At 43.6% G+C, this 25118-nt stretch overlaps 1 protein-coding gene across 3 annotated transcripts; it reads right to left on the bottom strand.

The window, feature by feature from the left end:
• Nucleotides 1–9421: 9421 nt before the first annotated feature.
• On the bottom strand, nucleotides 9422–11281 carry LOC115253172 (MYCBP-associated protein-like). Of its 3 annotated transcripts, XM_029850183.1 has the most exons (6): nucleotides 11114–11280; nucleotides 10856–10949; nucleotides 10203–10525; nucleotides 9944–10131; nucleotides 9735–9857; nucleotides 9422–9660 (listed from the first exon to the last, which is right to left on the bottom strand). In XM_029850183.1, the coding sequence occupies exons 2-6, from the start codon at nucleotides 10930–10932 to the stop codon at nucleotides 9499–9501; spliced, it is 873 nt and encodes a 290-aa protein (XP_029706043.1). In that variant the 5' UTR covers nucleotides 10933–10949; nucleotides 11114–11280; the 3' UTR covers nucleotides 9422–9498. The 3 variants fall into 3 exon arrangements, with proteins under 3 accessions (XP_029706043.1, XP_029706042.1, XP_029706044.1); XM_029850182.1 differs by having other exon boundaries at nucleotides 10856–11281; XM_029850184.1 differs by lacking the exon at nucleotides 11114–11280 and having other exon boundaries at nucleotides 9423–9660; nucleotides 10607–10943.
• Between the last annotated feature and the right edge of the window lie 13837 nt (nucleotides 11282–25118).

A 25118-nucleotide genomic window follows, 5' to 3' on the forward strand; every position in this document is an offset into this window, starting at 1 on the left:
TCAGAGCAGAAGATCTGACTGTCTGGAAACTTCTGTTCATCTTTGATGGCCTGGATGAAAGCAGATTTTCACTGGATTTCAACAAGCATTGGGTCATCTCTGATGTCACACAAGTATCGTCAGTTGAGGTGCTCCTGGTGAACCTCATCCAGGGGAACCTGCTTCCCTCAGCTCTCATCTGGATCACCTCCAGACCTGCAGCAGCCTATCAGATTCCTCCCTCGTGTGTTGACAGGATCACAGAAGTACGAGGCTTCACTGACTCCCAGAAGGAGGAGTACTTCAGGAGGAGGTTCAGTGATGAAGATCTGTCCAAGAGAATCATCTCACACATCAAGGCTTCCAGAAGCCTCCACATCATGTGTCTGATCCCAGTTTTCTGCTGGATCACTGCTATAGTTCTGGAGGACATGATGACCAGAGACCAGAGAGGAGAGCTGCCCCAAACCCTGACTGACCTCTACTCACACTTCCTGAGGGTTCAGATAAAGAGGAAGAAGCAGAAGTATGGAGGAAAGCAGAGACCAGAGGAACTGACTAAGGCTGATAAAAAACTCCTTCTGAAGTTGGGGTGGCTGGCGTTTGAACATCTGGAGAAAGGAAACATCATGTTCTACTCTGAAGACCTGGAGCGATGTGGACTGAATGTCTCCGAGGTGTCGGTGTACTCAGGAGTTTGTACAGAGATCTTCAAAAGAGAGAGTGTGATCTTCCAGAAATCAGTCTACTGCTTTGTTCATCTGAGCATTCAGGAGTTTCTGGCTGCCGTCTACATGTTCCACCGTTACACCAGGAAAGACACAGTGGTTATAAATCAGTTCCTAAAATATTCGAAACCAAACCGCTTTTCCAGGTTTGCTGGGTTGTTTACAAATAACGATCCAGTCACATCTCTTGATGTCTTCCTTAGGAGAACACTAATGAAATCTCTCAAAAGTAAAAATGGCCACCTGGACTTGTTTGTTCGCTTCCTTCATGGTCTCTCTCTGGAGTCCAATCAGAGGATCTTGGGTGGACTGTTGGATCAGACGGAGAGCCACCCAGAAACCATCCAGAAGGTCCTCAACAACCTGAAGGAGGTGAACAGTGATGAAATCTCCCCAGACAGAAGCATCAACATCTTCCACTGTCTGATGGAGATGAAGGATCAGTCAGTCCATCAGGAGATCCAAGAGTTCCTGAAGTCAGAGAAGAAATCAGAGAGGGAACTGTCAGAGATCCACTGTTCAGCTCTGGCCTACCTGCTGCAGATGTCAGAGGAGGTTCTGGATGAGCTGAACCTGCAGCAGTACAACACCTCAGATGAGGGACGACGTCGCCTGATTCCAGCTGTGAGGAACTGCAGGAAGGTCGTGTAAGTAAAGATTTTTGGGGCGTTTAAATCAACCGAGTCGATCATGTCAGGTAGCAACACCCCCTCCAGTGGTCATTCGTTCAATTCTTTATTTCCATTGCAGCGTCCATAAATTAAAACAAAAAACAATTCATTCAGAAATGTTCAACACTGGCTGGATATAAGTTCAAAGTTCAATCCAGACAATCCAACATAAGGCAGGAATAATAGGAGCCACAAGTTAACTTACTATCATGAAATTACTGTCATGTAATTAAATAACTTTTGTTTGTTTGTATACATCGTATTCAAACAACAGAAAAACACATTTTAACTAATGACACGTGACTATTTTGCTTCATTTGTTCAACGTAAAAACAGCCGGCCTCGTTGGTTTAAATGGGTGTTTTAGGTCTTTGTGGCGGTTACGTTTGGAGCCTTTATGTGACCCACAAAGTTGTTTGATCCTTTCCACACCCGTTAGGTGGCAACTTCATCACTAGCAAAAAAAGGTGCAGTGAAAATGATTTGAAGGAAAACAGGCAGATGTAACAGAAGCTGACGGCAATCGATGCAACCAGAGACTCTGATGTCATCGATCGGATCGCTGAATTAAGACTTGACGCACGATCGTACAAATTGTATGAGATGCAAAATATCCAAAGAGCCGATAGACAGATAAAAAGATGCACGTGTCTTTAAACCATTTGCTACAATCATTTTAAATATTGAGTAATTATGAGCTGTTCTAAAATAAGACAAATGTTAAGAATAATTCAGTTGCATTTCAGATCTGATGGTCGTTCAAACTGTTGCTCTACGGTGTTGAATTTAGCTTTTCCAGGAAATGAGCTACATTTGTGTTGAGGTAGATTCTCAGATAAGTTGATTAGAAATCCCAAAGTTTGACTCACTATTTTTGTTTCATACACAACAGACTGTCTGATAGTGTTCTTTCAAAGAGTCATTGGGAAGTTGTGGCCTCAGCAATGACGTCAAACCCTTCTCATCTACGGGAGCTGAGCTTAAGCAAGAACAAAAGCCTGACAGATGCTGGAGTAAAGTTACTGTGTTCTGCAATGATGCATCCAAACTGCAGACTGGAGACGCTCAGGTCAGGAGGCCTCTGTTGGTCTTTTCTAAGTTTCTTTACATTTTCTGCTTTTCTCTTCACTTTCAGATTTAGAAATGTGTTTTTATTTGCCCCATTTATTGGTTTTCCAGGCTGTGGTGCTGCAGTTTATCAGAGATCAGCTGTGACTCTCTGGCCTCGGCGCTGAGGTCCAATCCCTCCCATCTGAGGGTTCTGGAGCTGAGTCATAACCAGCTGAAGGATCCAGCAGTGAAGCTGCTCTGTGGTTTTCTCCAGGATCCTCTCTGTAAGCTGGAGACTCTCAGGTCAGCTTTCTTTTATCTTCGACATAACAACTAAAAAATAAAAGGCTTCAATATAAACTCCATTGACTTTTGGAGAAGAGAAGTGTAGTATGAATTTAAATGAGCCATTGAAAGACAATTTTATAGATACTTTTTAACTATGTTGTTGCTGTAATATCCCAGTTTATCAGTGGGGGGCCAGAGCTCTCCTGACTCCAAGGGCCCTGATTAAATAATGAAATAAAATGAAATAATGATTTTGAGCAAGTGTAATATGACTTTTCCCCCAATAAGAGATCATTTCTTGCCATGATTCCTTATCCAGACTGAGTGACTGCAGTTTATCAAAGATCAGCTGTGACTCTCTGGCCTCGGCGCTGAGGTCCAATCCCTCCCATCTGAGGGTTCTGGACCTGAGTTGGAACCAGCTGAAGGATCCAGGAGTGAAGCAGCTCTGTGGTTTTCTCCAGGATCCTCTCTGTAAGCTGGAGACTCTCAGGTATGCAGTGAATTAAATACTGAAATGAAAAAGACTGAAAGCTGATCTGGTTTATGGTGGCAGAAGGAACTGCCGGCTTTTCTAAACCAACACTAAATGATGACTGTATGTGCAAGAACTGTAAAATGGCATCTTTTATCTGTCATTCAGATTAAAGTACTGCAGTTTATCAGAGATCAGCTGTGACTCTCTGGGCTCTGCACTGAGGTCCAATCCCTCCCATCTGAGGGTTCTGGACCTGAGTGGGAACCAGCTGAAGGATCCAGGATCACTCCTGCAGCTCTGTGGTTTTCTGCAGGATCCTCTCTGTAAGCTGGAGACTCTCAGGTGAGTCAGAGATGATCCAGTACTTTCCCAGGTGTAACTAGTTAGACAATAAATGTTTACATGTTTGATCTTTGTTATAAACGTAGTGTTACAGTTCTCGGAAAAAAGACCACACAGGACAGATTTGCAGTATTAAATTGGTTGTGGAAATCTGCCCCATTTGAGGATGGTCATCAATGACTAGAAAGGAAGTATCAGTTGTAGATTTGTCTTGTTTTATTTTAGGCTGGCCACAAAACCGCCCAAACATTCAGACCAATCAAAAATGGTTCTTCCTGTCTTTTAAAGATCAGAAGGAAAACTAGAAAACCCAAAAAGAAAGCTGCTGCAGTGTGCCATGCCCCTTCTCTACTGAGAAAACCCATCCCAATCATTTTCATCTTAGGTGGCTTCATTCCAGCCAGAAGCCCAAACCTGCCTCCCTCTTAAAGGGGCAGCAGGTCAGTCCAACCACAGAAACCTTCATGAAGATCTGAAGCTTTCAGCATCCACAATTGTTGCACCTCACTTCCATTGGAGTCCAAATCAGAAGTCAACAAGTTGATTCTACACCGATTCTACACAATGCAACCATTTTAAGAATGTTTCCATGCATAAGTTTTCACAAATTTTTATATAAATCTGTTTGTTCATCGCCTCCTTCTTTTTTAATGATCATTAAAGAAAATGACCTTATTTGAGTTTTTCTCCTCACAAATATGACTTTCTATGAACGATGCAATAAATGCAGCTTGCAATCTAAGACAATATGGAAGTAAGTGTATATAATAGTAGTGGAAGTAGTTCATAAAATAATACATTTTCTCTTCTCATCGAATCTTTCTATGTTATTCAAGAAAAAGCTGCTCTTAGTCAACAAAATCTAAGAGATCAAACAAAAATCCTAATTTTCTATAATATAATATAAAACAGTAGAGAAGACTCTTTCTGCAGAGACACTGGTGGCAGGAATGCAGAAGTATCACTTGCTCAACTTGGAAGGTGGAGCATAAACCACCAGCTGAGAAGGTCCTCAGCGAGAGGAAGTGGTGGAGAACCATGAAACTTGCTAAGCTCCACCAAAGCTCCAGAGACGGGCTGAGCTGTAGCTGTGGCACCAGGTATCGCCCAGAAGAGCCTCCAACAAACAAGCTCTTCTCTTGGGAGGAGAGGGCTTTGAATCTCAGCTCAGTGTGCTTGTCTCTAGTAGGTCGCAGCTGCACCTTTTCCTGAGGTTCTTTTTGATGACCTGAGGGGAATTGATGCTCCTGCAATGTTTTCTGGCAGCATTGAGCTTGTCAGGGGAACTATGCGTCCAGACTATAGCCACCCTTCCAGCATCCAGCAGTGTCTAAAACCTTTGATTTGGTTTCACCAGAGAGTGTAGGGATTGCAGGGTCGCTGCAGCATCGCCCACAAGCTATCAGGAGTGGGTCGCTTTGTCCCAGCTCCTGACAAGAGTTGAGTGCTATTGAGAAATGTGGTCTCACAAACTTGGAAGGTATTTTGACCTACACACACTTTACATACGGTGTAGATCTTGTCCAACCGCCCTGAAAGAACCCAAAATAGGAACATACGGCAGATAAGCCGGTGCAGGACGAGAGGTTTGTTGCTTGTAAGCTGTGTTTTGCTCTGGTACATGTTGATTTTTATTTGTCTTCTCTCAAAATAATTGTTATTTTAGACTAAGTGGCTGCAGTTTATCCAAGACCAGCTGTGATTCTGTGGCCTCAGCTCTGAAGTCCAACCTCTCCCATCTGAGGGTTCTGAACCTGAGCGCCAACACGTTGCAGGATTCAGGAGTGAAGCGGCTCTGTTCTGGACTGGAGAGTCCAAACTGTAAACTGGAGACGCTCAGGTCAGTCTTCATTTTTCTACCTATATACCAGCTGCTAAGATGGTGAAGTGAGGCTGTTCTCAACACTGCTGTGATGCACGACATTAAAAAAATTCCTTGTAATATCGTGAATTCAGGTCTGACCCAACTAAGAACTAATGTAGGTTTAGTACTGACGCAGATAACATGCAGACCTGCACCGTATAACCTTATCCTGCATTTTTCAGATTGATTGACTGCAGGTTATCAGAGATCAGCTGTGGCTCTCTGGCTTCGGCGCTGAGGTCCAATCCCTCCCATCTCAGAGAACTGGACCTGAGTCAGAACCTGCTGCAGGATTCAGGAGTGAAGCTGCTCTGTGGTTTTCTCCACTTTCCAAACTGCCGACTGGAAACTCTGAGGTAAACACCATTCTCAAAAATGTCCATTATTCCATCCGAGGGTCCTCACACTTTCTGAGTGTGTGTGTTGTGCCCAGTTCCTTCAGGAGGGAGGGCCACACGGGGACCACTTATTCATGATAAATTGATTTAAGGACAATGAAAAAGCCCACAGATGGTAACCAAAATTAGACAAAACTACGTGAGGGTGCCTGGTAGACTCCAGCCAACGAGGAGGGAGATGGTGAGGGAGACAGGAAGTCATCTAAGACAGGTTGTGCCTTTAAAGATGAGCCACAGGTGAGATGGATCTCCATGATGAGATGGGAGGGAAAGAGGTGGGGAGAACCTGGGAAGAGTGAGGGCCATAACAATATATATTCTCCTTTGGAACAGTGCAAACCTGAGAGGTTGGAATTGTGGTAATTACATATTACGATCATTTTTTAACCTGTAACTAAATTTAATATTTACAGATCATGCCTTTGATTAACGTTTCAGATTAATACTGGTTTCACTTATAACCTTATAAAAGTTTCCCTTCTGTATTTAGATTAAGGCGCTGCAGGTTATCAAAGATCAGTTGTGACTCTCTGGCCTCGGCGCTGAGGTCCAATCCCTCCCATCTCAGAGAACTGGACCTCAGCTTCAACAATCTGCAGGATTCAGGAGTGAAGCTGCTGTCTGATCTCGTAGAGAATCCACACTATGGGCTGGAGACATTGAGACAGTAGCTGGTTGAAGCCAGTCAACTCCCGCTCATCTGCCGTCTACTCCGTCCATAGATGAAAAATTCAGTTTTTAAAAAGCGGTGGTGGACTTTCAGGAGATCAGTCGATGGTCGACAAAGCAGAAGCAGCTTCGCCTTGAAGTTAAAATAGTTCCTGGTATCATCGGTGTTGTGTGTATATTTAATAACACAATCTCAAGTTGTTTATTTTAAATAAAAGTACACCGTGAGGTCACCTGATAACAAACCAAACTAATTGGGGACTAAACTAATTTTTGTTGCAAGAACTTTGGCTCTTCAGAAATTTCTATGTTGGCTTCCACAGATTGTGCATCCACTAAAAACTCAGTGTTTTTGAGGAACTACCAGGAGTGGCTGGAGTGGAGGCCAATGACGCTATAGCTACATATAGGTACATATAGATCACTGCTATCCTCAACCCAAAAGACCACCAGTTGGCGCAGCAATACTAAAGATAGGAGGTTGTTGTCGTTGCGCAGACGCGGCGTGATATCACGCACAAACGTGCCCTATGTTCTATATACCGTATTTTCGCGACCATAGGTACTGATACTGATGTGTGTATGTCTGTGTGTTATAGTGGAAAAATCACATGTTCATATATCCTCTTTCATATGTTATTAAGTCACATGTTCATATATCCTCTTTCATATGTTATTAAGTCACATGTTCATATATCCTCTTTCATATGTTATTAAGTCACATGTTCATATATCCTCTTTCATATGTTATTAAGTCACATGTTCATATATCCTCTTTCATATGTTATTAAGTCACATGTTCAAATATCCTCTTTCATATGTTATTAAGTCACATGTTCATATATCCTCTTTCATGTCTTATTAAGTCACATGTTCATATATCCTCTTTCATATGTTATTAAGTCACATGTTCATATACCCTCTTTCATATGGTATTAAGTCACATGTTCATATATCCTCTTTCATATGTTATTAAGTCACATGTTCATATATCCTCTTTCAAATGTTATTTGTTGTGGTTCGGTTTCTGGTCGGCACTCGGACTTCTCACCTCCTCCCCTACCTGCAGGAACGGCATTCAGGGGGGGCCGATCTCCGAAGAGCGCTGAGCCTCCAGCGCACCTGCAGCTCGTTACGCCTAAATCAGGAAGACAATAGTTAACAGCAAACGAATTAATTAAAATAAAAAGAATAAGCTTAGAATAAGCAAGGGATTGCGCAGTACACAGTCACAGATTCTCAATTTAATTTTTATGCGCTTTTTTGTGATCTTAGATTTGATATTTTCTTAATTTGAAACTTTACTGTGTTTGCTTATGTGTTTATCTGCTTTGTGTTATGTAGCTGAGGATCAAAACATTTTTACATGTACATTTTGGCAAAAGTGAAAAATACATTTGCGTAATGCTAATAGTTTAATATCATACTGTCGAAATATTTGCATGAGGAAGTTTATGTAATGACTACATTTTGGGTAGAAATAAAGTTGATGAGTCCTTATATTTTCTGTTAAGTTTAAATGTGTTTTTTTTTTTTTACTCTTTATTTGCGTATTTGAATTAAACTTGAACGCAGTTGTCGGCTCCTTTGTTTACTTCCGGTTACTGTCGCTAGTTTCCGGTTTCGTGAGCTAACTCTCGCTAGCTTGTCACTGACGGTGGTTGTCAGCGCAGCATCAGCGAGTCTCCAGCCCGGACGCGGCTGCCTGGACAAGGTGAGCTGGATGACCCGGAGAAGCGTCCTTTTAGTCCGTTTTTGCGAGGATGACAGAAACGGGAACCTTTGGGCAGGTCCTGTGAAGTTGGACACGTCGGTGATTGAGAAGTGGAAGGAAAACGACCCTTAAATAGCTTTTTAGGACTTAAATGACAGATATCACAGAAAAAGAGCTCATCAATAACTGTAAATGAGCCAGACTTGCTGGTCAAACCAGGCTTTTGCAGGAAATCTGGCCTCGTTTTAAGTTTTTTAAATGCATTTCTTTAAACTCTTAGAACACAGAGGAACTCTTGTATTGGGGGCAGAAAAGGTACATTTTTATCTGGTAAAATTCAGTCAAAAGAGCACTAAAAGCATGAATAAACTGAATCATGTAGATTCTAATGACATAAGCTGGAGCTCCTACAGTTACAGCCCATAATGAGGCTGCAACTGTTTCTGTCAAAGTTAACTTTTATACAGTTTACATTCTGCAGATTTCTGTCAAATTTCAATGCAAACATTCACGTTAATCGATATAATAGAAATCTGTTACACATCATGGATCAGTCAGTAATCTTGGACAACAGCAACGTTTAATCCTGGATCACTGCTCAATATATTTAAATGAACAAAGACAGCTGACACTGATTTAAGACAGAATTTGTGCATTTCGATGATCACATTCATTGGATTTTTAACCACTGATGGAAACATATTGATTCATTTAAATCAGGGGTGTCAAAGTCAAATGGACGGAGGGCCAAATAAAAATGTAGCTCCAAGCCGAGGGCCAGACTGATCGAATGTTCATTGAAAAATTTTAAAATGACCGGATATAGTCTAGTGCAGGGTTCACCAACCTTTTTGAAACCGAGAGCTACTTCCTGGGTACTGAATAATGTGAAGGGCGACCAGTTTGATACACACTTCTGAAATAGCCAATTTGCTCAATTTACCTTTAACTAAATGTCATTATTAATACCGTATTGGCCTGAATATAAGACGGTGTTTTTTGCATTGAAATAAGACTGAAAAAGAGGGGGTCGTCTTATAATCAGGGTCGTCTTATATTCGGGCCAATACGGTGGATCCAGTCCATTAGGGCCTCAGTCCGACTGGGAGCTCAGGACGAAGCTAATGCTGGTGCACAACTGGACCTTACTGGTCTGACAATGTTCAAAATCATTTTAAAATACATTAAATATATCAGTCGGTGCACAATGAATTTGACACGGTTTCTGCTTTATCGGTTGAATGAGTGACATTGAATAATTTATTGATCTGATCAAGTGTTGCTCTTTGTTTCCTTCGCAACAGGAAAAAATACATTTCACATTGGAGATGTGGAACCAGAGAAGGATCCAAACGCTGCGGAATAGGCTTCCTCCTCAAATGGGGTGAAATCCGTAAATGTCTGGTCATCGGCAAAGTCGCGGCCCAGGCTTTGGTCGGCCGGGTCCATTTCCCCACTTTCTTGTCTTTCTCGCTCCTCCTGTGAGGGATGAAGGTGAAGAGTGAGAATAGAAGAAATTCTGCTGAGCCAAGAGAACTTGTTGACCACCTCACCTCGGGGCTTCCCATTAAAAACTCTACGAGGGAGCTGGATCTCTCTCGGGTCTGGACCCCCTCCAGGATCTTATACACCATCGACCGGCAGAACTTTTCCGTCACTGTCTTTTCCAGCCTTGTCTGTTTGTGCGACAAGAACGGGGTGAAAATGGACCGGCGGGATGGGAAAAACCCTGAAAGGCTCAAAGGCTTTGATCATACGACACCTCCAGGTGGCGCCGGAGCTCTGCCGTCCTGTCCTCGGACACAGCGAAGCCCATGAGCGTCACCTGCACCGAGGCCCCCTGCAACAGCACCGGGTTGGTTTGGAGCTGCCACGACTCCGTGTGGAGGCCCGGCACCCCGGATTTAAACATCAGGTCTATTTGTTGGGTGACGCCCGGAAGGATCACACCTGTGACGGGAGGACACGGCATGACGGGGGGACGGGGGGACTCAGGACGCCTGGTCGGGGGCCGCACGTACCTGAGGACTGGTTGAAGTAGAAGCAGCTGCGCCTTCTGTGTGAGAGCAGGTGCGACAGGCTGGAGGAGACGTCCAGCTGCTGCCAGCTGTAGAAGATGGACGTGTTGCCCTCGTTGCGCAGCTCCAGGAGGGATGAGGCCACTTCTCCCGGCGAGGCTCCAAAGAAGATGGTGGAGTTGATCCCCACGTCACTCAGGGTGGCGTGCGCGGCCCGGACCTGGTAGTTGGTTGAGTTTCCTGTCCATTGAGCCAGTTGACCGCAGAACCTCAGGGCTGGAACTGGAGGGTCGGTCTGAGCACCATGACACTGCGCTGGTGGATCCCTGTGGAAGTCAAAGGAACCGGTGCTGACGTCTGTACTTTTGAGGAGTTGTTGCATGGGAATTTTCTAGTTTTGCCCTCACTGATTGTGTTTCATTGTGTTTGAGGAGGGAGCAGAAGGTGCTGATTCTTTAGATTAGCCGGGTTCTGGATGGGGTGTCGGTCAGGACACATCAATGAGAAGAGTTCAGTGGGTTCTAGTTCTACAGTTGCTGCTGCGGCTGAAGGCAATGCGTACCAGCAACATCAGTTGTAATAGAATCTAACGCGCTTGTAATGTCTGTTGCTTTCCATCAAAGCTTCTTTGATCTTTCATCCCTGAAAAACCTCACCTGGATTGTTTGGTAGAACCAAGAACCTCCAGCCCACCGCTGTCCAGTACTGAAGAGGAGCTACAGGAGTGGTCCATGTTCGGTCCTAAACCACCTGATAAAAGCACAATCAAGTCAATGCAAACACATTTTGGCCACAAAATTGTAGAAATGTTACATATTTACGTCCCTCTTTGAGGTCTATGAAGCCCGAGACGCGCAGATTACGGCCTCATTTTGAATAGGGCAGCGCTGAGTTGGAGCTTTATCACTTCATACCTGGATGAAGATGATTCGGTAACTCAGTTTCGTTCAAAACGCCCCAGAAATCGAACGCGACTCGCGTCAGAGCGCCGCGCTCAGCGTCCGTTTACCCGTAACTATGGCAACGGAGCGTGGAAAACCCAAAGCAGGAACCGCTACTGCAGTTTATCCCTACCAACCAGGAACAGAAATAAAAACTATTACACACACACACACACACACAGCCCTGGTGTCCCAGGTTGGCCTGCTGGATTACGGCGGTGTGTCGCTGCGCCCCCTGCCGGTTGGCTCCCGCAACTGCTATCGGGGGAGGGAGTTGAGGCGTGCGGGCTGCAGCCAATTAACCAGGTAAACTGCTGCGGTTTTAGTGCCGTTTTCCTGTTACTGCTCATGTTGGCTTCGTTTCTTTTAAGGCTTCTCATAGGCCGCTGTTTGCCCTGTCGTGCCTCTTGGTTTCGTTGGTTTTCTTTTCTGCTGGTGTGTTTTTAATTCTGCGTTTCTCAGACATTTCGGTGGTTCGGTTGCGTTTAACTTACACCCTGACCTGCCCGCGGAGCCTTCTGACCCGTAGGTTAGTACGGCAGTTATTGCGGAAGCCCAATGAGCTTGTACATAGACATGTGGTTGTTTTTGGTTTGACCGGTTTGCATTAGTATCGTTAGTATTTACGGGTGCAGTGACCTTTGTCACCACTAGTGGGCGGACTTTCCCTCTCTATTTAGCTGCAGCCCTGCGGTTTGGACTTTACATCCCTTTCCCGAGCTATACACACTTTCTTTATCAAGAAGTAAATAATTAATTCATTGTGTATTTATCTGTGCCTCAGATGGTGAGGAAAAAGTAGTCTTTAGATGCAAGTCCTCAGGTGATGAGTAGCTTCCTCAAGATCTGCCACTTGCACCTTTGCTGGTTTTGCCACCTGCCAGGTCGTTGACTTAAGTGACCATTTTCTTCCACGGAGCCTCCGTGTTGGCAGTGCAGCATATCTCATATCCTCAGAGGATTTCTGCAGTTTCCCCCCTGTTTATCACCAGCTCGTAAGAGTCTGCCACCTTCTTCCTTTCTTGGAATGGACTCTAAATCTGTGGTCTCCGGTGGTTCAGCAGCAGCCCCTCCATGGTCTTCATCACATGTGGCATTTAGCAGACTGGGAGACTATAAGATGGTTTCCACAGACCCTCTGATTCAGCATGATGTGCTGCAGAAGCCCATTGCACCGACTCTCAGGAGTCGAGCGAAACTCCATCTGGACCTGCTGCTTTGGGATGAGGCCTCCTCAGCTACAAGTAGTTTCACAAAGCTGTTATTGATGGCCTAAACATGTTTCCACCCTCGAAGCGATGAGGCTGAAGGACCATTTACTAGCGATGGCTGTTAAAGGGTAGATGTTCAGATGAGCTCATCTCCAGGCGCCTGGTTCCGTCTCTCTTCCTAGTGATCCTGCTGGTTTTCCTGTCGCTGCTTTAAAAGTCTGCAGTGAAATTTTTTTTCTTTTTAATTTGGAAGACAAAATGTTCAACATGATAATTTTTGAAGAGATGAAAATACGACACTAGAGGTCAGAAGGTTGGGCGGAAGTTTTCTTGTCTTGTGGAAGGATGAAACCTTTTAACTCTGACAGTTCAAAGCTGAAGAATGAGATGATCCTCCCCAAAGGGATGGCGAGGTCCAGACAATAAACCTGAGTGTTTTTGTGTCCGATTATTAACATGTTCCATGCTTTTCCTTCTGCAACAGTTCATCACACCTGCTCAGTGAAACCTCGGCGTAAAGGAGGTGAAGCCGTGCCTCAGTGACTCTACTTTGGTGTTTTAGAAACTAACAGTTATTAGATGAATATACAGTGCGCACGTACGCACAAACGTGTGTATAAACACTTAATACACGTGTGTGCGTGGATGTAGACTTTTTAGTACTTTGGGTTCATATACTTTTTAGTATTTTGCAGATTCGTGTCTGTATATAAACCAGATCCTCCTGTAATAAAGAACTAAAGGCTGACTGTTGTCACGTGACCTGTCTCTGTCTGTTCCATGATGGAACCTGCCTGGAACATCTGGTCTACAGAGAAAGCAAAACAGCTCACAGAACTGGCCCAGTTTAGACCCAAAAATGACAATAAATAATGAAAATGTGTGACACAGTAGAAAAATGGACGAACTTTCTATTGGTCATTGACAGTTTCACTCATCGTCATCAGAATGCATCAAAAATATTTAAACCAACAAACTACACACAGAACCGCAAAGTTTAGAGCTTAAAGGGAGCGACAGGTGAAGATTTAAAGCTCAACGCAGCTGAAGAAGTTCCAAAAAGGAGAAATATCATGTGGTGCTTTACCGCCACCCGGTGGACACGCGTGGAACTGCAGACAATAGTTAAACGCGCTCCGAGACATTCTGACCTCGGCTGCTCCTCCTGGACTCCAGGGCTGCAGAAATATGCTGCTTTTACAAGTCTTTCAAAATCTGTGAAGCATCATAAATCTTATTTAGTTAACTAGGTTGAATAATGGTGGGGAATGGTGTCCGAAAAGCGTCTTTATTTTAAAGTGAACAAGAACAGTTCCGCGTTCACAGAGAGGCGAAGAGACCTCGAGAGAGTCCAAAACAAGTCCGCAAGGAAAACTAATAGTCAAGCCACAGAAGTCAGGGTTTGGCGATGAGGCCGAAAACACTCCGCCGCTGGTAGACGGGAGTTCTGTCCTTAAATCTAACGGCAGATTGAAGAGAGACCGCAGGTGCGTGTGTCTGCGGGGCCAGCTGCGGCTGATGAGCGGCTCCTCCACGCCCCCTGCAGGTAGACACCAGCAACAACGTTCCCAGAAACTGGGAACCCAACAAACGAGTTTTTCAAAGTATTCCTTTCAGACTAAGCAGGGAGACTGAAGACCGACAAGGTGAGTAAACGAAGAGCATTATTGAAAAGAATTGACATTTGTGTTTGGAGATAAAATCAAGATTTGAATCAACTAGACGTTATATTTAGTTTTAGCACAAAACATCATTATACATTATAAATGAATCGGTCTTATTTAACTTTCTTATAGTCTGGCTTTAGTTATAGTTGAATAGTCTTTCTAAGTGAAGTTTAGTTTATGTTTCTGCTCTTTGCTACTGATCCTAAAAGAACTTTAAACCCTCCCAGAATGCTTCAATGGTAGTAATATATACGCCATAAAGCTGTTGATTAGGTAAGTATTCTGTTCAGACGAAGCTGGAAGAGCGACATTTTTGTGACAGGTGAAAAGCTCTGAGAGTTATTAGAGTTGTTCAACAGTCCAGGTTACAGCTGGATATTTTGTTATTACCTGTCAAACAAAATCCAATCGTGTGCAAATTAACATCTCTGAGCCGGACCAATTTAAGACAATAAACTTTCAAAATAACTAAATAAATAAATCCACACAGGATCACAGGACACCAACAGGATTTTTGGTTAATGTTGCACGTTTTCTCACAGTGGTTTATTGTTCTATGTTGTGGAACCACTGTGAAAGAAATGCAGGAGTGGGTGTCATTTCTTTCATCTATTTTAAATAGAGCAGTGATCTTGGAGAACTTGGATTATAATAATTTATTGGCTGAGCTGAAGACAGTCCTTTCACCATGTTGGCCTGTGGAAAACCAGTGTTGTCGGGCCCGATGGACCAGCGTCCCCGTCGTTGCCGGACCACCGTTGGTTTTTTGGGATCAAAGTCGGGGCGTTTCCGGTATCCGGTTCTCTCACGCCTCATGACTACAACATGTTGCTGCAAGTGCAGAGACGTTTGCTCTGGAAAGAACTTTAGAGCACATTCAGTGCTGCAGGATGAGGGGCTGGAAAAGGTGCCAGTTCTTTTCTCACTGCAGGGAACAGTTAAAAAAGCAGCTTAAACTCTGAAAACATGAAAATTATACATATACATCATTGATTTATTGATTCAGTTGTTATTCAGAATGTATTAGAAATGTTCTTGTTTGATAAAAATGCAGTGAATTGGGATTATTTAACTACAACCTCTACAGATTATTTACCTTCATCACAGTCTCATCACTATTTCTGATGTTTCCTCAGGATGGACGAGGACAGAGCAGAGTCCACAGTGCCCAGCTGTGTGTCCCTGAAGAGTGACTGGTCCAAAGATAGACCAATAACCTTCAGAAGTTCAGACAAAATGTAAGTAAACTAAAGCGTGATGATGTGTTTGTGTGGCACCCTTTAAACTTCGGTATTGGACCTCAAGGCTCACCTTTAAAGTAAGGTTTTCTGAACCACAACTCTGCCTTAGAACATTTCACAACCATACAAAACATCATTTTGTGGGTATTAGCCTCCACTATCGTGAAAAATGAAATTCATCAGGTCCTTAAAATGAAACGTTGCACCAATATGTCAGGTGTTCGCTCCCATTAACTCCCATGTTAATTTTAGTGTGGTAAATCTTTTAAAACTGAAAATTGCTTCTGTTTTTAACTGGTCATTTCTCCTACATGGGTTAACATCATCTCACAAAAATTCAAAGGCATATATTTTAAAGTTTCCCAACAATATCCATCATTGCAGAGTGCTCCAGCTCTCCATTTAGATACGGATGGGTAAGACACGGCAGGTCTGTGCAGCTTGTTCTGCCACACTGTTCCACCACATGTCATGAAAATTCATTAAAAAGTCTATTTATAAGGCTCCTGGTTCTAATAAACCCATAGACAACAATATCAGTCATTTCTAAATGGTTGAAATAAGCTTTTGAATACGTGTGACCTCTGTGCTATTTAATGATCAGTTTCAGAGACCAGACTACTGTATTTGGAGCATAAATGTAGAACTTTTGTTCTATTGTATGAGTTTATGTTCCTGGACACTTTTATTTTTAACATACATTCACAATGAAGAAAAGCCACTAAACACTTAGGTCAAATACACTTTTCTCCAACTAAACGAGCTTGTTAGAACGTAAATAACTTTATATTTTTTGCTCAGTGTTCATTCAATCTTCAACTGTCAGAGCAAACTGAAAGTAGAAGTGAACGCAGCCTTTCTTAGGCGTTGCTAACGCCCAGTAGACATGTATAACCACATATTCCATGTTTGACAGGCATAAACGGTCTGCTTCCATTGGAGATTCCTCCTGTCCCAAGGGTGAAAAGAAACGGAGAACTGAACTGCAGACCGCCGACCTGAACAACAGCGTCTCACGTAAGCTCGTACATTTGTATTTATAAGATACTTTTGGGTCGGAATAAAGGAACAACTTGTGTATTTACAATGTGCAAGAGAAGATCCAGAGAGCACTTGTTTGGTTCCACTGGAACCAAACCCTCTGAAGACCTTCCTAAATGCTTAGACAGTATTTAGCAGCATTTAGTCATTTAGTTCTGGAAAGTGTTAAAGAGTTGAAGGCAGGTGACCTTTACAGGACAATAGGTCTGCTGAGTATGATGTGTTTGGAGAAGGTTTGATGTGTTTTTCTAAATATCATCCAGCTTTTACCAGCTGTTTAGTCAAAGCAAACTCTTGGAAGACATGGAAATGGTTGTTATATACTAAATTACATTGAAACCCAAAGAAATTAAAGAATAGGTGTACATAAGAAGACATAACATTTAAAAGTGACAGTAAGATGGGTCATTACCCGACTGTTGCTTCTATCATTCAAACATGACAGAATATTTTCCAGTTGAGGACATCTGTGTTACTGCTGTAGATGACAATTGTAAAAGGATTTAAAAGATTGTTTATTTTAGAGGGTGGTGAACTGCAGGAGGTGATAGAAGGCCATAAGATCAGTCTGAAGAGAAGATGTGAACATGTGACTGAAGGAACTAATGAAGCAGGAAGTGGAACCCTGCTGAACAAGATCTACACTGAGCTCTACATCACTGAGGGACAAAGTGAGGAGGTGGACACACAGCATGAGGTGAGACAGCTTGAGAGAACCTCCAAGAAGAACATCCAGGACACCCCAATCAAGTGCCAGGACGTCTTCAAAGTCTTATCTGAGCAACAGAGACACATCAGAGTGGTTCTGACCAACGGTGTCGCCGGCGTTGGAAAAACCTTCTCAGTGCAGAAGTTCAGTCTGGACTGGGCAGAAGGTTTGGAGAACCAAGACATCAGTCTGGTGCTTCCGCTCTCATGGAGGGAGCTGAACTTGATCAGAGATGAGCAGCACAGTCTTCTCTCACTGCTTCATGTTTTCCATCCAACATTACAGAAGATCAGAGCAGAAGATCTGACTGTCTGGAAACTTCTGTTCATCTTTGATGGCCTGGATGAAAGCAGATTTTCACTGGATTTCAACATGCATCAGGTCATCTCTGATGTCACACAAGTATCGTCAGTTGAGGTGCTCCTGGTGAACCTCATCCAGGGGAACCTGCTTCCCTCAGCTCTCATCTGGATCACCTCCAGACCTGCAGCAGCCTATCAGATTCCTCCCTCGTGTGTTGACAGGATCACAGAAGTACGAGGCTTCACTGACTCCCAGAAGGAGGAGTACTTCAGGAGGAGGTTCAGTGATGAAGATCTGTCCAAGAGAATCATCTCACACATCAAGGCCTCCAGGAGCCTCCACATCATGTGTCTGATCCCAGTTTTCTGCTGGATCACTGCTATAGTTCTGGAGGACATGATGACCAGAGACCAGAGAGGAGAGCTGCCCAAAACCCTGACTGACCTCTACTCACACTTCCTGAGGGTTCAGATAAAGAGGAAGAAGCAGAAGTATGGAGGAAAGCAGAGACCAGGGAAACTGACTGAGGCTGACAAAGAACTCCTTCTGAAGTTGGGTCGGCTGGCGTTTGAACATCTGGAGAAAGGAAACATCATGTTCTACTCAGAAGACCTGGAGCGATGTGGACTGGACGTCTCCGAGGTGTCGGTGTACTCAGGAGTTTGTACAGAGATCTTCAAAAGAGAGAGTGTGATCTTCCAGAAATCAGTCTACTGCTTTGTTCATCTGAGCATTCAGGAGTTTCTGGCTGCCGTCTACATGTTCCACTGTTACACCATCAAGAATGAAAGGATTACGGAGTCTTTCCCAAAATATTCAAAATCAAACCCCTTTTTCCGGTTTGCTGGGTTGTTAAATAACGATCCAGTCACATCTCTTGATGTCTTCCTCAGGAGAGCACTAAGGAAATCTCTCAAAAGTAAAAATGGCCACCTGGACTTGTTTGTTCGCTTCCTTCATGGTCTCTCTCTGGAGTCCAATCAGAGGATCCTGGGTGGACTGTTGGATCAGAGGAACAGCCACCCAGAAACCATCCAGAAGGTCCTCAACAAGCTGAAGGAGGTGAACAGTGATAAAATCTCCCCAGACAGAAGCATCAACATCTTCCACTGTCTGATGGAGATGAAGGATCAGTCAGTCCATCAGGAGATCCAAGAGTTCCTGAAGTCAGAGAAGAAATCAGAGAGGAGACTGTCAGAGATCCACTGTTCAGCTCTGGCCTACCTGCTGCAGATGTCAGAGGAGGTTCTGGATGAGCTGAACCTGCAGCAGTACAACACCTCAGTGGAGGGACGACGTCGCCTGATTCCAGCTGTGAGGAACTGCAGGAAGGTCGTGTAAGTAAAGATTTTTGGGGCCGGACATCGGCATTTAAATCAACCGAGTCGATCATGTCAGGTAGCAATACCCCCTCCAGTGGTCATTCCTTCAATTCTTTATTTCCATTGCAGCGTCCATAAATTAAAAAAGAAAAACAATGAATTCAGAAATGTTCAACACTGGCTGGATATAAGTTCAAAGTTCAATCCAGACAAACCAACATAAGGCAGGAATAATAGGAGCCACAAGTTAACTGACTATCATGAAATTACTGTCATGTCATTAAATAACTTTTGTTTGTTTGTATACATCGTATTCAAACAACAGAAAAACACATTTTAACTAATGACACGTGACTTTTTTGCTTCATTTGTTCAACGTAAAAACAGCCGGCCTCGTTGGTTTAAATGGGTGTTTTAGGTCTTTGTGGCGGTTCCGTTTGGAGCCTTTATGTGACCCACAAAGTTGTTTGACCCTTTCCACACCCGTTAGGTGGCAACTTCATCACTAGCAACAAAAGGTGCAGTGAAAATGATTTGAAGGAAAACAGGCAGATATAACAGAAGCTGAGGGCAATCGATGCAACCAGAGACTCTGATGTCATCGATCGGATCGCTGAATTAAGACTTGACGCACGATCGTACAAATTGTATGAAATGCAAAATATCCAAAGAGCCGATAGAGAGATAAAAAGATACACGTTTCTTTAAACCATTTGCTATAATCATTTTAAATATTGAGTAATTATGAGCTGTTCTAAAATAAGTCAAATGTTAAGAATAATTCAGTTGCATTTCAGATCTGATGGTCGTTCAAACTGTTGCTCTACGGTGTTGAATTTAGCTTTTCCAGGAAATGAGCTACATTTGTGTTGAGGTAGATTCTCAGATAAGTTGATTAGAAATCCCAAAGTTTGACTCACTATTTTTGTTTCATACACAACAGACTGTCTGATAGTTTTCTTTCAAAGAGTCATTGGGAAGTTGTGGCCTCAGCAATGACATCAAACCCTTCTCATCTACGGGAGCTGAGCTTAAGCAAGAACAAAAGCCTGAGAGATGCTGGAGTAAAGTTACTGTCTTCTGCAATGATGCATCCAAACTGCAGACTGGAGACGCTCAGGTCAGGAGGCCTCTGTTGGTCTTTTCTACATTTCTTTACATTTTCTGCTTTTCTCTTCACTTTCAGATTTAGAAATGTGTTTTTATTTGCCCCATTTATTCCTTATCCAGACTGAGCAGCTGCAGTTTATCAGAGATCAGCTGTGACTCTCTGGCCTCGGCGCTGAGGTCCAATCCCTCCCATCTGAGGGTTCTGGAGCTGAGTCAGAACCAGCTGAAGGATCCAGCAGTGAAGCAGCTCTGTGGTTTTCTCCAGGATCCTCTCTGTAAGCTGGAGACGCTCAGGTCAGCTTTCTTTTATCTTCGACATAACAACTAAACAATAAAAGGCTTCAACATAAACTCCATTGACTTTTGGAGAAGAGAAGTGTAGTATGAATTTAAATGAGCCATTGAAAGACAATTTTATAGATACTTTTTAACTATGTTGTTGCTGTAATATCCCAGTTTATCAGTGGGGGGGGCAGAGCTCTCCTGACTCCAAGGGCCCTGATTAAATAATGAAATAAAATGAAATAATGATTTTGAGCAAGTGTAATATGACTTTTCCTCCAATAAGAGATCATTTCTTGCCATGATTCCTTATCCAGCCTGAGTGACTGCAGTTTATCAGAGATCAGCTGTGACTCTCTGGCCTCGGCACTGAGGTCCAATCCCTCCCATCTGAGGGTTCTGGACCTGAGTTGGAACCAGCTGAAGGATCCAGCAGTGAAGCTGCTCTGTGGTTTTCTCCAGGATCCTCTCTGTAAGCTGGAGACTCTCAGGTATGCAGTAAATTAAATACTGAAATGAAAAAGACTGAAAGCTGATCTGGTTTATGGTGGCAGAAGGAACTGCCGGCTTTTATGAACCAACACTAAATGATGACTGTGTGTGCAAGAACTGTAAAATGGCATCTTTTATCTGTCATTCAGATTAAAGTACTGCAGTTTATCAGAGACCAGCTGTGACTCTCTGGCCTCGGCGCTGAGGTCCAATCCCTCCCATCTGAGGGTTCTGGAGCTGAGTCCGAACCAGCTGAAGGATTCAGGATCACTCCTGCTGCTCTGTGGTTTTCTGCAGGATCCTCTCTGTAAGCTGGAGACTCTCAGGTCAGTCAGAGATGATCCAGTACTTTCCCAGGTGTAACTAGTTAGACAATAACTGTTTACATGTTTGATCTTTGTTATAAACGTAGTGTTACAGTTCTCGGAAAAAAGACCGCAGAGGACAGATTTGCAGTATTAAATTGGTTGTGGAAATCTGTCCCATGTGAGGATGGTCATCAATGACTAGAAAGGAAGTATCAGTTGTAGATTTGTCTTGTTTTATTTTAGGCTGGCCACAAAACCGCCCAAACATTCATACAAATCAAAAATGGTTCTTCCTGTCTTTTAAAGATCAGAAGGAAAACTAGAAAACCCCAAAAGAAAGCTGCTGCAGTGTGCCATGCCCCTTCTCTACTGAGAAAACCCATCCCAAAAAAGAGAAAAGCCCAAGTGTGAAGTGAGCACCCTGTTAAACCTTGGTACCGAAAGCCTGCAATCGTTCTCATCTTAGGTGGCTTCATTCCAGCCAGAAGCCCAAACCTGCCTCCCTCTTAAAGGGGCAGCAGGTCAGTCCAACCACAGAAACCAATGTTTTCTGGCAGCATTGAGCTTGCAGTGGGGCAATCAAACACACTGTGGGGTGGCTCTCTTTCTTTTCTCACCTGGAGAACAAGTGACACCAGCTGCCAATCATTGTTGGAGAAATGTGCAGTCAGGGGAACTATGCGTCCAGACTATAGCCACCCTTCCAGCATCCAGCAGTGTCTAAAACCTTTGATTTGGTTTCACCAGAGAGTGTAGGGATTGCAGGGTCGGTGCAGCATCGCCCACAAGCTATCAGGAGTGGGTCGCTTTGTCCCAACTCCTGACAAGAGTTGAGTGCTATTGAGAAATGTGGTCTCACAAACTTGGAAGGTATTTTGACCCACACACACTTTACATACGGTGTAGATCTTGTCCAACCGCCCTGAAAGAACCCAAAATACGAACATACGGCAGATAAGCCGGTGCAGGACGAGAGGTTTGTTTCTTGTAAGCTGTGTTTTGCTCTGGTACATGTTGATTTTTATTTGTCTTCTCTCAAAATAATTGTTATTTTAGACTAAGAGGCTGCAGTTTATCAGAGACCAGCTGTGATTCTGTGGCCTCAGCTCTGAAGTCCAACCTCTCCCATATGAGGGTTCTGGACCTGAGCTCCAACACGTTCCAGGATTCAGGAGTGAAGCGGCTCTGTTCTGGACTGGAGAGTCCAAACTGTAAACTGGAGACGCTCAGGTCAGTCTTCATTTTTCTACTTATATACCAGCTGCTAAGATGGTGAAGTGAGGCTGTTCTCAATCCTGCTGTGATGCACGACATTAAAAAAATTCCTTGTAATATCGTGAATTCAGGTCTGACCCAACTAAGAACTAACGTAGGTTTAGTACTGACGCAGATAACATGCAGACCTGCACCGTATAACCTTATCCTGCATTTTTTAGTTTGCGTTACTGCAGTTTATCAGAGATCAGCTGTGACTCTCTGGCCTCGGCGCTGAGGTCCAATCCCTCCCATCTCAGAGAACTGGACCTGAGTTGGAACCAGCTGCAGGATTCAGGAGTGAAGCTGCTCTGTGGTTTTCTCCACTTTCCAAACTGCCGACTGGAAACTCTGAGGTAAACACCATTCTCAAAAATGTCCATTATTCCATCCGAGGGTCCTCACACTTTCTGAGTGTGTGTGTTGTGCCCAGTTCCTTCAGGAGGGAGGGCCACACGGTGACCACTTATTCATGATAAATTGATTTAAGGACAATGAAAAAGCCGACAGATGGTCACCAAAATTAGACAAAACTAGGTGAGGGTGCCTGGTAGACACCAGCCAACGAGGAGGGAGATGGTGAGGGAGACAGGAAGTCATCTAAGACAGGTTGTGCCTTTAAAGATGAGCCACAGGTGAGATGGATCTCCATGATGAGATGGGAGGGAAAGAGGTGGGGAGAACCTGGGAAGAGTGAGGGCCATAACAATATATATTCTCCTCTGGAACAGTGCAAACCTGAGAGGTTGGAATTGTGGTAATTACATATTACTATCATTTTTTAACCTGTAACTAAATTAAATATTTACAGATCATGCCTTTGATTAACCTTTCAGATTAATACTGGTTTCACTTATAACCTTATAAAAGTTTCCCTTCTTTATTTAGATTAAAGTGCTGCAGCTTATCAAAGATCAGCTGTGACTCTCTGGCCTCAGCGCTGAGGTCCAATCCCTCCCATCTCAGAGAACTGGACCTGAGTCAGAACCAGCTGAAGGAGCCAGGAGTGAAGCTGCTGTCTGATCTCGTAGAGAATCCACACTATGGGCTGGAGACATTGAGACAGTAGCTGGTTGAAGCCAGTCAACTCCCGCTCATCTGCCATCTACTCCGTCCATAGATGAAAAATTCAGTTTTTAAAAAGCGGTGGTGGACTTTCAGGAGATCAGTCGATGGTCGACAAAGCAGAAGCAGCTTCGCCTTGAAGTTAAAATAGTTCCTGGTATCATCGGTGTTGTGTGTATATTTAATAACACAATCTCAAGTTGTTTATTTTAAATAAAAGAACACCGTGAGGTCACCTGATAACAAACCAAACTAATTGGGGACTAAACTAATTTTTGTTGCAAGAACTTTGGCTCTTTAGAAATTTCTATGTTGGCTTCCACAGATTGTGCATCCACTAAAAACTCAGTGTTTTTGAGGAACTACCAGGAGTGGCTGGAGTGGAGGCCAATGACACTATAGCTACATATAGGTACATATAGATCACTGCTATCTTCAACCCAAAAGACCACCAGTTGGCGTAGCAATACTAAAGATAGGAGGTTGTGGTCGTTGCGCAGACACGGAGTGATATCACGCACAAACATGCCCTATGTTCTATATACCGTATTTTCGCGACCATAGGTACTGATACTGATGTGTGTATTGTTGAGTATTGTCTTTATCTTGTTGTTATGTGTTTCACCATATGTTCCTGTCTTCCCTTAGAAGTTAGGCAAGGTAGACTAAATGTAATTAAGAACAGAGACATTTGCAGGATTGTTGTTTGATCTACTGTTATCTCAGGAGCCAGTCAGGCAGGGGGTGTCAAACACTCATTGTAAACAGGACATCAGGGGGTTGATGATGATCACATTTGCATGAAGAATGGGATCTGGCCACCTGGGAAAACAATGGAAGAGAAGAACTCTACCAACACCAAAGGGACTGGAGGAAGAGGACGGGGACATCTCAGCGGGGGATTGCATGGACATTGTGAATTTGCATGTGTGTGACTATAAAGGACTGGGCCAAGGGATAGTTAGGTTGTCAGACTTCGTGCCCTGACGATTAACTCTGTTGTTGTTAGGGTTATGAACTGGCCCGGAGCTCTGTAATATTTGTATCTGGAATTGGTTCTATTGTCAAATACATTTTGAAATTGGTACTTTACTTCTCGAAGTCTTCATTCAACGAACACGCGGATCGGCAGCTACATACAGGAGGTATTGCGATCCAACAATTTGGTGACCCCGACGTGATGAAGAGAGAAGTCATCTGAGGCAAAGAATTCAACAACGGTCACTTCGGAGGACAACTGACGACAAAGGGATCCCTAATAAAAAGGTAAGCAGACACCTGTTTAATCAAGCTCTGCATATTGGCAATTTCCAAAAATTTGTCGTCACTGTCAATTGAAGTTTCCTAGTTATAAATTCCAGATACAAATATAAAAATATTGAAACGACTGCAGGAATTACGGTTAGAGTCCGGAAGTACTGTTGAAAAAACAGGGAAATACGGTTAGAGGCCGGAAGTACTGTTGAAAAAACAGGGAAATACGGTTAGAGGCCGGAAGTACTGTTGAAAAACAGGGAATTACGGTTAGAGGCCGGAAGTACTGTTGAAAAAACAGGGAAATACGGTTAGAGGCCGGAAGTACTGTTGAAAAAACAGGGAAATACGGTTAGAGGCCGGAAGTACTGTTGAAAAAACAGGGAAATACGGTTAGAGGCCGGAAGTACTGTTGAAAAAACAGGGAAATACGGTTAGAGTCCGGAAGTACTGTTGAAAAACAGGGAATAGACGGTTAGAGTAAACCGTAACTAGTACAGTGCTGTATTGCTGTATGCAGTGCACTGTATATCAAAAAGATTTGGGTTGGGACTCGGAGCGTAGTTGACGGGACGGACACTCCCGACGCCCGAGATTTGTGTTTTTGTGTGGGTTGGAAAAGTGCCAGAGTGAACGTGAATTAAAAGGCTCTTTGTCCTTGGGAATTAACCCCCAGAGTGGAACCGGATCAAAGACGTTTGATCTAGAAGCTTGTTTCA

This window comes from Takifugu rubripes, chromosome 17 (assembly GCF_901000725.2).
Source record: "Takifugu rubripes chromosome 17, fTakRub1.2, whole genome shotgun sequence".
Classification (NCBI taxonomy): Eukaryota; Metazoa; Chordata; class Actinopteri; order Tetraodontiformes; family Tetraodontidae; genus Takifugu; species Takifugu rubripes.

Coding starts and splice junctions, on each gene's coding strand:
- LOC115253172 (XM_029850182.1), bottom strand. CDS start 10,932: ATGGACCACTCCTGTAGCTCCTCTTCAGTACTGGACAGCGGTGGGCTG. Junction 10,526..10,855: donor GGTTCTACCAAACAATCCAG/GTGAGGTTTTTC, acceptor TGACTTCCACAG/GGATCCACCAGCGCAGTGTC. Junction 9,661..9,734: donor TTTTAATGGGAAGCCCCGAG/GTGAGGTGGTCA, acceptor CATCCCTCACAG/GAGGAGCGAGAAAGACAAGA.